At 39.4% G+C, this 11,696-nt stretch overlaps 1 protein-coding gene across 1 annotated transcript; it reads right to left on the reverse strand.

Moving 5' to 3' along the window:
• Window positions 1–9,809: 9,809 nt before the first annotated feature.
• On the reverse strand, window positions 9,810–10,758 carry LOC124305590 (putative uncharacterized protein DDB_G0290521). Its single transcript, XM_046765169.1, has 2 exons — window positions 10,653–10,758; window positions 9,810–10,153 (listed from the first exon to the last, which is right to left on the reverse strand). The coding sequence occupies exons 1-2, from the start codon at window positions 10,756–10,758 to the stop codon at window positions 9,810–9,812; spliced, it is 450 nt and encodes a 149-aa protein (XP_046621125.1).
• Window positions 10,759–11,696: the final 938 nt, after the last annotated feature.

An 11,696-nucleotide genomic window follows, 5' to 3' on the forward strand; every position in this document is an offset into this window, starting at 1 on the left:
AAAACAAATTCAATCAAAGCCATTGGCCGCTAAGACTGGCCAAGAAAAAATAAATACAAGATGAAAACTGATTTAATTTTATACTCCAGAGTCGTTGTCTGAAGACTCACAGTCCTGGGTAATTTTTCGTAACAATTCGGCTGGTCTGGGCGGGTTTAGGGGTATTAGCAGTTTCACGTATTATCAACCAAGGAACTGACCACGCCGGTAAAAGAAGTTCTTCATAACCAACAAGTATCGCGTGCAAAATATTGACAGTGGTCCAAAAGCCCGAATTCCTGGTCAAAACTAATAACTCAAATATTTCTCAGTGAAAATTGCTAGTATTACTGTGCCTATAGTTTTTTGGCTGGCTGATTTTGAAAATGAATGCAAAAATGCGAAATTCAAAATGGCGGACCCGAAATGGCGGATATTTTTTACAAAAAATGGTACGAATTTTTAGAAATTCATACTCCGAATGTTTTTTGGGTCGCTGATTCCGAAAAAAAAACAAAAATGCAAAATTAAAAATGGCGGACGTTAAATGGCGGATGTTTTTCGTGAAAAATGATACAAATTCGCTGAAATTCATACTAGTAATGTTTTTGGGGTCGCCGATTCCGAAAACGAATGCAAAAATGCGAAATTTAAAATGGTGGACCCAAAATGGCGGGAATATTTTGTGAAAAATGGTACAATTTTGTTAAAACTGATATTTTGTAAATTAATTTCTTTAATTCATACAGATTTTTTCTTATCAAACAAAGTAACATAATTTTTAAAGACACATATTAATCGCTATCTGAATTTTCATCATCGACGTCGTTTTGATGAATGACGTTGTCTGCGTCGCCTTCTTCAAAACTAAATTTTTCATAACTTAGAAGCGCGATCGCTTCAGGAAACAAGCTTTTTCCCACTTTGGGAGGTGCCTTTCGGAAACTCGAAATAAACGGGTCTGAAGAAGCTAGAAGTTGGAGAAATATATCTTCCATATTTTTTTCTCTCGAGCATTTTCGTGAGTAATGTTCGCGGTAATTCCGTACGTCTTTATTTCGCGACTCCTGAGCTTCTTCAGAGAGCAGTCCTATTGGCAAAATGGCTAATTCGACAATCCGTGGGCCATGCATAAGTACCATATGTACGGTTGGGGACATACAATACCATGGGTATAATTCAACGAATCGATCAGCAGTCTCGTTGCAATATTTTCCAAACGAATCTACTCTGACGTTAAACCCGCATGAAATAACTTGCAAAATTACGTGAAATCTTTTCATTAACTCAGCATCGACCCCAAGAATGCGAGCAGACGTTTCAGTGTTTTCAAAAAAACGCCGAGCCGTATCGCCGTCATTTGAGTTGCCCATGCCTTGCTTTGGTCGATCTATGAGGAGGTGCAGTTCGTCTTTGAATGCTTTCTGGATGGAACTTTTACGTTCTTTCAAAGCATTTTTAGCTTCTTCGCCACGAGACTGCCATTTTTCGGTTTTTAGTTTATATCCAATATGCAGTAAACATTCGAAAAATCGTATCCAACAATGCAAAGTTGACAATCCGTGTATCAATTTCGAATCATCGACTCTTATTTTTCGCATAGCCTGCAGATCGTTAAAATTTTTCGACGTTGCATTGCAAATGTAACATCTCATTGAGGACTTCGTACCAGTTACAGTATTGCAAACCTTTCCATCAATCATGGTAAAAGTTAATTTGCAACTCACTTTACAATCTTTGCCGTCAATTGCCGTCTGCAAAGGTTTAAGTGTTGCAATTTGATCGTCAATGACGCGCTTTTCCTCCATTATCGATCTTTCCGTTTCGGGTTTGAATTGAAGCCTAATCGGTCGACAATACCATGGAGAAGAAGGCCTAGGGTTTTTCCAAATGACAATTTCTGTATTTTCATCTCCGTCGTGGCCAATAAGTTGTAAGGGAACGAAGGAAGTTAGGAGGACACTCGAATCGGAGCTACCTTCGTCCGAAAATTTTTGTTCGTATTCCTTTTGTCCAGAACTTCCATCGAACCCCCACTTAACAACGAGTATCAAATTTTGCAGTACACTGCCGCTCATTAAATCCAAAACATCGTTTTCAAGTTCCAAAATTCGTTTGCTTGTGTGGTGGAGAAGAGATTGCAATTTAACTTCGGCGCAGTTTTCAGAAATAGAAATATCTGGTGGATAACAAAGTTTTTTGACCTCCAAAACGGAATTGTAACTTGGAAAAACTGTACTATTGCATAATTGTGTGGTATGCCTGATATTCATGTACTGCGACTTAGTTAATTTTGAATCAAGAACGAGGGCTAAAGCAGTGTTTGGGGACATTTTTGTTTCCGTTTTAGAGACCTTTTGCATGGCAGATATGTACTTTACTGCTTGCGTGGGAGATTTGGCGGTTACATCGTCGTTTCTAGCTGTTGAGACAGCTCCAGATTCGCGAAGACTCATTTGGGCAGCATAGGAGAGCTCGTCCGCGCTATAACTCTCACGCAATTTCTGCGTTTTCCTCCGTTTGGAACGGTCGCGGTCGCTCGATTCGGAAAAAGAAATTTGGGGACGCCCACCACTGTGTCTTGATTTTGTGGAATCCTCACTATCATTTGCAGTTGCTTCTTGATCCAGAAAGATGACCTAGTTTTGTGAATAATTAAATTAGTTACTTCATATACTGTCACACTTAGGTACATTACTTTCTATACAATCAATATTTACCGTAACGCTTATCGACTGATCCAACCAGCTTCTGTTATTTTTCAGAAAACGATCCTTAATGCGGCAAGCATTTCGCCATTTCATTTTGAAATTGCAAATGACTTTTTTCAACGCCTGTCGCGAACGATCTTCGATGCGAAACAAATGTGGTGCTTTATTGAACAGTTTAACGCCTAAATTTTCGATAAGGGTATCGAGATTTTTGTCCCATTCCTCATGCACGGCATCAAACAGTTGCTGTCGTGTCCACTGCGCAACCTCCGTCTTAGATCCTATCGTTGAAAATGCAAATACTTTACTTACTTTTGATAATTTATAAATTAGAATTATTCACTTTCATGATAATATTCAGTAGTGCGAGTTTAATGAAATTCAAATTGGACACCATGTATATTACATCAGATACATTTCTAACGGTCTCCAGGTATATGTGAACAAAAGAAAAGGTCTGCATCGCCCCGCTACACTAATCCCACGAGGCGGGCCTCGAGGCTCCGACCGAGTCGACAAAACACTGCTTCAAAAAATGCGTATTTTTGACCAATGGAGCAAAAAAGAGTACGTGATGCCAACGGTTACACATTCTCTATACTTTTTCACACTAGGAATCGTTGACACCTCCGTAGGATCTCCGGGGATCATAAATAATTCTCTACAGATAGTAATGCAATTCAATGAAATAGGTTATTTTGCAGCACTCGTATTGCATCGTTAATATCGTCACCATAAATTCCGTAACTTGGTTCATTCACAAAATTTACGTAGTTCACTTACCTTTAGGAATAACATCCATTTTGGTTCACTCGATTATGATGAAAATTGAAAAAACTACAGGCTTTTTTTTCGCGCGCTCGAAGGCGTGCACACACCACAGTCCCGCGCGGGTCTCGACAATGGTCACTTTCGAGGGTTTACCACAGGCCATGGAATGAATATGAACATCTGCCCTTTTGGATTTCAAAGCTCTAATGCTATCTATTTGAAAAATATATGAAACTTTACTTCGGATGATAACTTTCGGTTTTGGGGGTTTTGGCCGAGAATTCGGGCTTTCGGACCACTGTGCGTCGTCACTGTGAAATTGAAAAATAGAAAAAATAAGAAATACGTACGCGGAAATTATTCAACGGAAAAATAAATGTGAATCAAATACACGAACGTGTATAGTTTATATTATTTATCGGAATATATCAAATCTTTTATAGGCGACAGTAGCATCTCTAAGACGTTCAATTAATTTTTTTAAAGTTTTTACAAAGTCAAATTTGAGATGAAAATATTTTGGGAAAATTTTAACTACTCCATTTTTAGTTCTAATCGTTTCAAGAAGGCGCCCTTTAAGTTCCGCAACTCAACTCGGCAAACGGTCGGTACGTAAAGATTACAAGAACAAATGTTACTATCACGTGTACCCAGATGCATAATGCAGTGTCAGATATTATTATCACTGTGAAATGATCAACGACTGAAGAAAATTCATTTGAGGAAATTCATTTCAGCTAGATTCAGCAATGTTAGTCAAGTATAAAGTCTTTCGTTTTTCGGCTGTACCTTTTGATTCGTTGCTCGCAGCGCATTCGGACTGCGCCCAATCGATTCTTCTTGCAAAATTATGTTGACGTGGTGCGTCAAAGAATCTATTCAACTATTGCAAAATCAGCCAAATTCCGATAGGAAAAATCCAAAGGGTTAGCCTTGCTTTTTCTTTCACGTTTGAGCAAAAAACTTTTTGCCTTTAAAACGATTAAAATGACCCTTTCCAAGACAATTGAACCCTGAGCTTAACAAAAAAAGGTATTTCACAGATCGTAGCACAACAGCTCACAAAATACGTATAATATGGGGTAAAATCAATTCGTTCATTGATTTACATCAAATAGTAACAGTATACAATATTAGACACATCGTTTCCTGCAGAGAGCCGTTGCAGCTGTACGCAGGCCGAAGTTTAAACTCAACTTACAAACTACAACAGTAACTATCTCATATAACATTTTATATATTCTTCCTGAAGTTATGTATATTGCACGTCAACCTTCAACTGTATATTGCAACCTCCTGGGCTGAGATGTTCTCCTGATATCAGGAGCAATTTTACCCGAAAATTTCTCCGATTGGCTAAGTTCTAAATAGAAGTAGCATTTGAGCAAGCGTTCCGTATGCCCTCTCAAGCAAGTCCTAAAAATGTGCCTCTCACGACGAATTTCAAATATATATATATTCAAAGGCACACGAAAACAACAATTTCGAATACAGGGAATGAGAGAAATTAATGACACTGTAGTCAGGGCGGATAGGTGGTCTAGTGGAGTAAATCTCCCGTAAAGCATCTCTAGATACCAGGTTCGATTCCTGGCTCCGTCGTTAATTTTTCAACTCACCTGAAAATTTCGAATTTGTACTCTGATCTAGTAAGCAGAGAAAGGACGGCCAGAAAAAGAATTAGTATCAGAGGGAAAAAATAGGTTAAATTGATAGCAATGAGTATCATTTTTAACCGTCAAGAAAACACTGTTGAGTGTAAAATTGTTATTCCAAGAAAGTCGACCCTGAGGTTTGCTGAACGATGGAGTCGATACTTCCAGAGTGATTGAAACTGAGAAAATAAACGGAGTTGAACTTGATGAAGAATGAGTTAGAAATTGATATTCTTGGAATATAAAATATATGAACCGAGGTGCGAGTTTCTGATGTTTCTCAGATTTTTCGTGAAGTTCTGCAAGCAGAAACATGTTTGCGAAGTGTCGATGGTAATAGCCAACGACTCCAAGCTTTCGAAAATTTTCAACCAATTAACTTTTTTTTTGCCATCTATGTCCAGTTCCAAAGCCACGTGCCTATACTTTTTGGGCTGACACGCTTTTCACTTAACAATAATAAAAACCTATCATGCGGACTTGTAGCACTAAATATTCCGAAAAAATATTTTTATATCACAAGGATGATTATGGTTTGCGACAAAGTATTTTATATGGCCAATTATAATACGTGTAAATAAATTCTCAGGTTATCTTCTTGCTATAGTACTTTCGATTACCGTTTTCGGTACGCTTTTTGTTGTAGGTGGCTACAAACCACGTGTCCCTTTCTGAACAGCCTCTTCAACTTTTACAACTGCACCTTCAGGCACGTAACAATATAGCTAATTCTCACCTCTTGAATTTAAACAAATGTGCAACAGTGCAAGGTATAACTATACTCGCCTTAATATTTTTTCATGCGGAATAGCAGATTATAATTATGAGTATCTTTTGATAACGGTAGTACGTTCAGCCGACAGGATAAAAATTGACTTTACGGATAATGTTGCGTTGGAAATAGAATCTAATAATCTGAATGGTACCGGATGATTTCCCTTGGAAATCAGTTGTTGACAAATAGCCGTTGATTTTTCAATAATGTTATTTATATAATTCTGAATATTAAAAAATGTGCCCTGTGAAAACCAGATTTTACCCGTCCTATTTAACACTTTGAGAAACTATGAATTGATAATAATTAATATTTAGCATATCAACTATTGAGAAGGAAAATATGGTTTGATAAGGACGTCACTATTATGAGGGTAAAATATTGTTTTTAGCTATTTTTCGACACCTTCCCAAAATTTGTATTACTAAAAGACAATCTTAACAGCTTATCAAAATACAAAATAAATCCACAAGACTTTAATACTTCATTCCAGTTAATTTGTAACAAACCCCATGATAGATTCATTTTCGTTATTCATTTTCATATGCATGTATTCACGATCTTGCGCAATTTTTCTTAATAAAACCCAGTTACCGCTTCGAAATTCTTGAACAACTCTTAAAATAGGCCTTCACATATCTTCAACGTGCTTCTAGCAAGGAAAAAAATGTTTCACTTTTCAGTTATTTACAAACTTGAGACGTTCAATTTTTTCAATTCGTAATCTCAAAAATGCTCAACAAAATAAAATGAAGTAGTTTAAATTTTTTCAAAATATTTGCAGCTCAAAGTTGTTTACTAAAAAACTTTGAAAAAATAAATTGAGAAACTTAGAGATGCGACTGTCGCCTATAAGAGATTTGATATTTCGAGGTAAATATAAACGATACAGATTCATGTACTTGAGTTTCAATTCAATTCATGATACATCTTTTCATATCATGCATCACACATCATAGATCATACACATAATATTATAGTTCAAAATCATAGTTTGGATGATCGGATTTTCAGAAAGTGATGTCACCCAAAATTTTTTTTCTGTTGACGTCATCGATCTACAGTAATCAGCTAGCCGAATTCCTCAGTCTGGAAACAACCGCGCAGTAGAGCGGACGGATGAAAATCGCGCTCCGCAGATTTCGGGTACCGGGTTCTTTACCTTCTGGATCCTGCGCTCCGAGTCCGCTTCCTGGTGCACCTCGAGTTCCGGGACTGGCGCTCCGTAATTTCTACGCGCCAGATCCGCTACCTGGTGAAACGCGACTTTCCGGACAAGCGCTCCGTAGTTTCTATGCTCCAGGTCCGCTACCTGTTGAAACGCGACTTTCCGGACAAGCGCTCCGTAGTTTCTACGCTCCAGGTCCGCTACCTGGTGAAACGCGACTTTCCGGACAAGCGCTCCGTAGTTTCTATGCTCCAGGTCCGCTACCTGGTGAAACGCGACTTTTCGGACAAGCGCTCCGTAGTTTCTATGCTCCAGGTCCGCTACCTGGTGAAACGCGACTTTCCGGACAAGCGCTCCGTAGTTTCTATGCTCCAGGTCCGCTACCTGGTGAAACGCGACTTTCCGGACAAGCGCTCCGTAGTTTCTATGCTCCAGGTCCGCTACCTGGTGAAACGCGACTTTCCGGACAAGCGCTCCGTAGTTTCTACGCTCCAGGTCCGCTATCTCGTGAAACTCGACCTCTAGGACAAGCGCTCCGTAGTTTCAGCACTTCAGGTCCGCTACCTTGTGAAACTCGACCTTTAGGACAAACACTCCGTAGTTTCAGCACTTCAGGTCCGCTACCTTGCGAAACTCGACCTCTAGGACAAGCACTCCGTAGTTTCAGCGCTCCAGGTCCGCTACCTGGTGAAACTTGACTTCTAGGACAAGCGCTCTGTAGTTTCGGCGCTCCAGGTCCGCTAGCTGGTGAATCGCGACTCTCGGAGGACGAGGAAGACGAGGAGAACGAGGTGGACGAGGATAACGAGGATTTCTGCACGGTGAGTATTTCATTTTTATAATGTTTAATGACAATTGTGATTATATTCTATCTAGAATTTTTTGAACTTGTCATGTTTATAATGAATTGTTTCAATCCACTTTTCGCGCAAGCCTACATTCAGTAGCTATCAATGCGCTAATGAGATTTCTGTATGATTTTTTATAATTTTCTCAAATTCTTCCTGGTAAATTGTGTCAATAAAAAAATGATATTGATCCTCACACAATATTTTTGATGTGTGCTAATTTTTACTGTAGATATTTATCAACATTCGAGGTATACTCGTAACCCAAGGTGGTTAGTGGTGGTCGTTGAAGGTGGTTAGGGATGGTTGAGGGTGATCGAGATGGATGAGGAGAAGGAGGACGAAGTAGACGAGGAGAACGAGGATTTGTGCACGATGAGTAAAACATTTTTCTAATATTTAATGGCAATTGTAATTATATTTTATCTAAAATTCTTTACAGTTGTCATGTTTACAATAAATTATTCCAATTTATTTTTCGCGCAGACCCAAATTCAGAAGCTATCAATGCGCTAATAAAATTTCTTGAACTTTTTATAATTTTCTCATAATCTTCTTGGTAAAATGTGTCGAAGGAAAAATAATATTAATCCTTGGACAACATTTTTGATGTGTCCTAATACTGAAAATATTTATTAGTATTCGAGGTATAACCCGTGGTGGTTATCGGCGGTCGGAGGTGGTGAGGGGTGGTTGGGGGAAATCAAGGTGGACGAGGAGCAGGGCAAGGAGGAGGAGGACGAGGAAGACGAGGATTTGTGCACGCAGAGTTTAATATTTTTATAATATTTAATCGCGATTGTAATTATATTTATTCCAAAATCCTTTAAACTTGTCATGTTTACAATGAATTATTTCAATTCATTTTTCGCGCAAGCAGAAATTCAGTCGCTATAAACGTGCTAATGAAATTCATTATATTATTAATTAATTAATCGATTATATTAATCCTTACAGAATATTTTTGATGTGTCCTTATACTGTAACTATTTATTACTATTCAAGGTGTAACCGGAGGTGGGTATCGATGGTTGTTGGAGGTGGTTGAAGGTGGCCGAGGAGGAGGACGAGGAAGATGAGGAGAACAAGGTGGACGAGGAGGACGAGGATTTGTGCTCGGTGAGTGAAAATTTTTTATGATATTTAATGCCGATTGTAATTATATTCATTCCAAAATTCTTTAAACTTGTCATGTTTACAATGAATTATTTCAATTCATTTTTCGCGCAAGCAGAAATTCAGTACCTATAAACGTGTTAACGAAATTCATTATATTATTAAATAATTAATTGATTATATTAATCCTTACACAATATTTTTGATGTGTTCTAATACTGGAAATATTTATTAGTATTCGAGGTATAACACGAGGTGGTTAGCGTCGTTCAAGGTGGTTGGCGATGGTTGAGGGTGGTCGGAGGTGGTTAGGGGTGGTTGCGTGTGATCGAGGTGGACGAGGAAGGCGAGGAGTATAAGGTGGACGAGGAGGACAAGGATGTCTATACGGTGCGTATAACATTTTTATAATATTTAATGGCAATTCTAATTATATTTTATCTAAAATATTTCAAACTTGTCATGTTTACAATAAATTATTTCAATCCATTTTTCGCGCAAGCCTGAATTCAGTAGCTTTCAATGCGCTAGTGAAATTTCTATAATTTTCTCATAATCTTCTTGCTAAAATGTGTCACTTACAAAATTATGTAAATCCTTACACAATATTTTTGATGTGTTCTAATCCTGAAAATATTAATTAGTATTCGAGATATAATCCGAGGTGGTTAGCAGTGGTCGTTGGAGGTGGTTGGTGGTGGTTGAAGGTGATCGAGGTGGACGAGGAAGAGGACTCAGAAAAGGAGGACGAGGATGACGAGGATTTGTGCACTGTGAGTATAAAATTTATATAATATTTAATAGAGTAGGAGTAGTAGGATCAGGAGGAGGATCGGAAGTAGGAGTGGGAGTAGGATTAGGAGTAGGAACAGAAGTAGAAGTGGAAGTAGGATCAGAAGTCGGACTGGTAGTAGGATCGGGAGTAGGATCAGGAGTAGGATTAGGAGTAGGATCAGGGATGGGTGTAGAAATAGGAGTAGAAGTAGAAGTAGTGGGAGTAGTAGGAGTAGGATCAGGAGTAGGATCAGGGGAAGGATCACGAGTAGGATAAGGAGTAGGATCAGAAGTAGGAGTGGTACTAGGATCAGGAGTAGGAACACGAGTAGGATCAGGATCAGGACCAGGGATGGCTGTAGAAATAGGAATAGAAGCAGAAGTAGTGGAAATCGTCGGAGTTGGAGTAGGAGAAGGAGTAGGAGTAGAATTAGGAGTAGGATCAGGAATAGGAGTAGGATCAAGAGCAGAAGTAGGAGTAGAATCAGGAGTAGGAGTAGGAGTAGAAGTAGTAGTGTCACGAGCGCCGCATATTTACACCAACTATCATAAATCATGTCAGTTATTAATATCTTTAGAGACAAGGAAGCATAGCTTAAATATATTAGTTAATCTATATAAAATATTCATTACAAAACAGTTCGTGGCATAACCGAGCGCAACGGCGTAGTTGACGGACAGCAACGTCAGCGTCTCCGCGGCCGCCAGATCCCGGGTGTAATCAACACCGGGATGAGGCGGTCGCGAGATCACGCGCTTCGAGGATGACCGTCGCGAGGCGAGCCACGCTCCAAGGGGTGTCGGACGAGCGAGCGAAGTCAGTCCCCGTTAGAGACAGCTAAGAACGACATCTACGGAACCCGGGCTCCTTCAGAGCTGCTGTGTGAAGAGTATCAGACTTAGAATCACCGACGATTAGAGCGAGAACACCTCTAATTCTACAAGCGGTATTCCAAAGCATCTCGCGTCGCGGCGTCAGTCTTTGAAGCTAGTAATAAGTGTTGAACCTCGAGCCACGAACTCCTTAGAGAAGTGTAGTGATAAGCGTATGTGAGTGTTACTATTGAGTATAATCGTGTGAGAGCGTGAGCCATTCAGATTGTAACCACCGAAAAGTGAGTAGTTGAATGAGTGGAAACAACTAGATTAAGAACATATTGTAAGCTTCCTTGTCTCGAATTTTCTCTTGCTTTTCCTTCATTTTAAGGTTTATCATAAAGGTTTCTAAAACCATAAATATCAAATCCTCCAATCCTATTCCCGGGAACGCCCTGTAGAGGACGATCACCTCCCGACCCACCAAAAAAATATAAACCTCTACGAACACCTAGAGGGTTAAGTCGTCGCATGCGAGACCGCTCCGCACGTGACAGTAGAAGGGGACTACCCTACCCTACCCTACTCAACACCTACCCTACCCCCTACCCTACTATACCCTACCCCCTACCCAACCCTCCCCTGCCGCTATCATACCCTACCCTACCATATCCTTCCCGCCCCTACCCGCCACCTATACTTCTACTCCTACTCCTACTCCTACTCCTGATCCTACTTCTACTACGATCTTACTCCAACTCCTGATCCTACTCCTATTCCTACTCTCACTCTTGAACCTACTCCTGATCCTACTTCTATTCCTACTCCTACTCCTGATCCCACTTCTATTCCTACTCCTGATTCTGAATATCAATGTTATGGAATATATAGACTGCGTGTCGAATTGAATCCCATATCGAAACGAACAATTCATTTATTGTCATATTATAGCCAATTATAGTAGATAATCTAGTATGTTTCCTAGAGAATTATAAAATCTATAGTATGCATCACGTATTCATCATGAATGAATCATATATATCAATGTCGTACATGGACCACGTATACATTTATACTTTTTGG

Source organism: Neodiprion virginianus, chromosome 5 (assembly GCF_021901495.1).
Source record: "Neodiprion virginianus isolate iyNeoVirg1 chromosome 5, iyNeoVirg1.1, whole genome shotgun sequence".
Lineage (NCBI taxonomy): Eukaryota > Metazoa > Arthropoda > Insecta > Hymenoptera > Diprionidae > Neodiprion > Neodiprion virginianus.

Bases quoted from the DNA above. Each gene is read 5' to 3' on its own strand.
- LOC124305590 (XM_046765169.1), bottom strand. From the start codon at position 10,758: ATGCTTTGGAATACCGCTTGTAGAATTAGAGGTGTTCTCGCTCTAATC. The intron at 10,154-10,652 runs GTAGATGTCGTT...CTATTTCTACAG, and splicing joins TCTGAAGGAGCCCGGGTTCC to CCATCCCTGGTCCTGATCCT.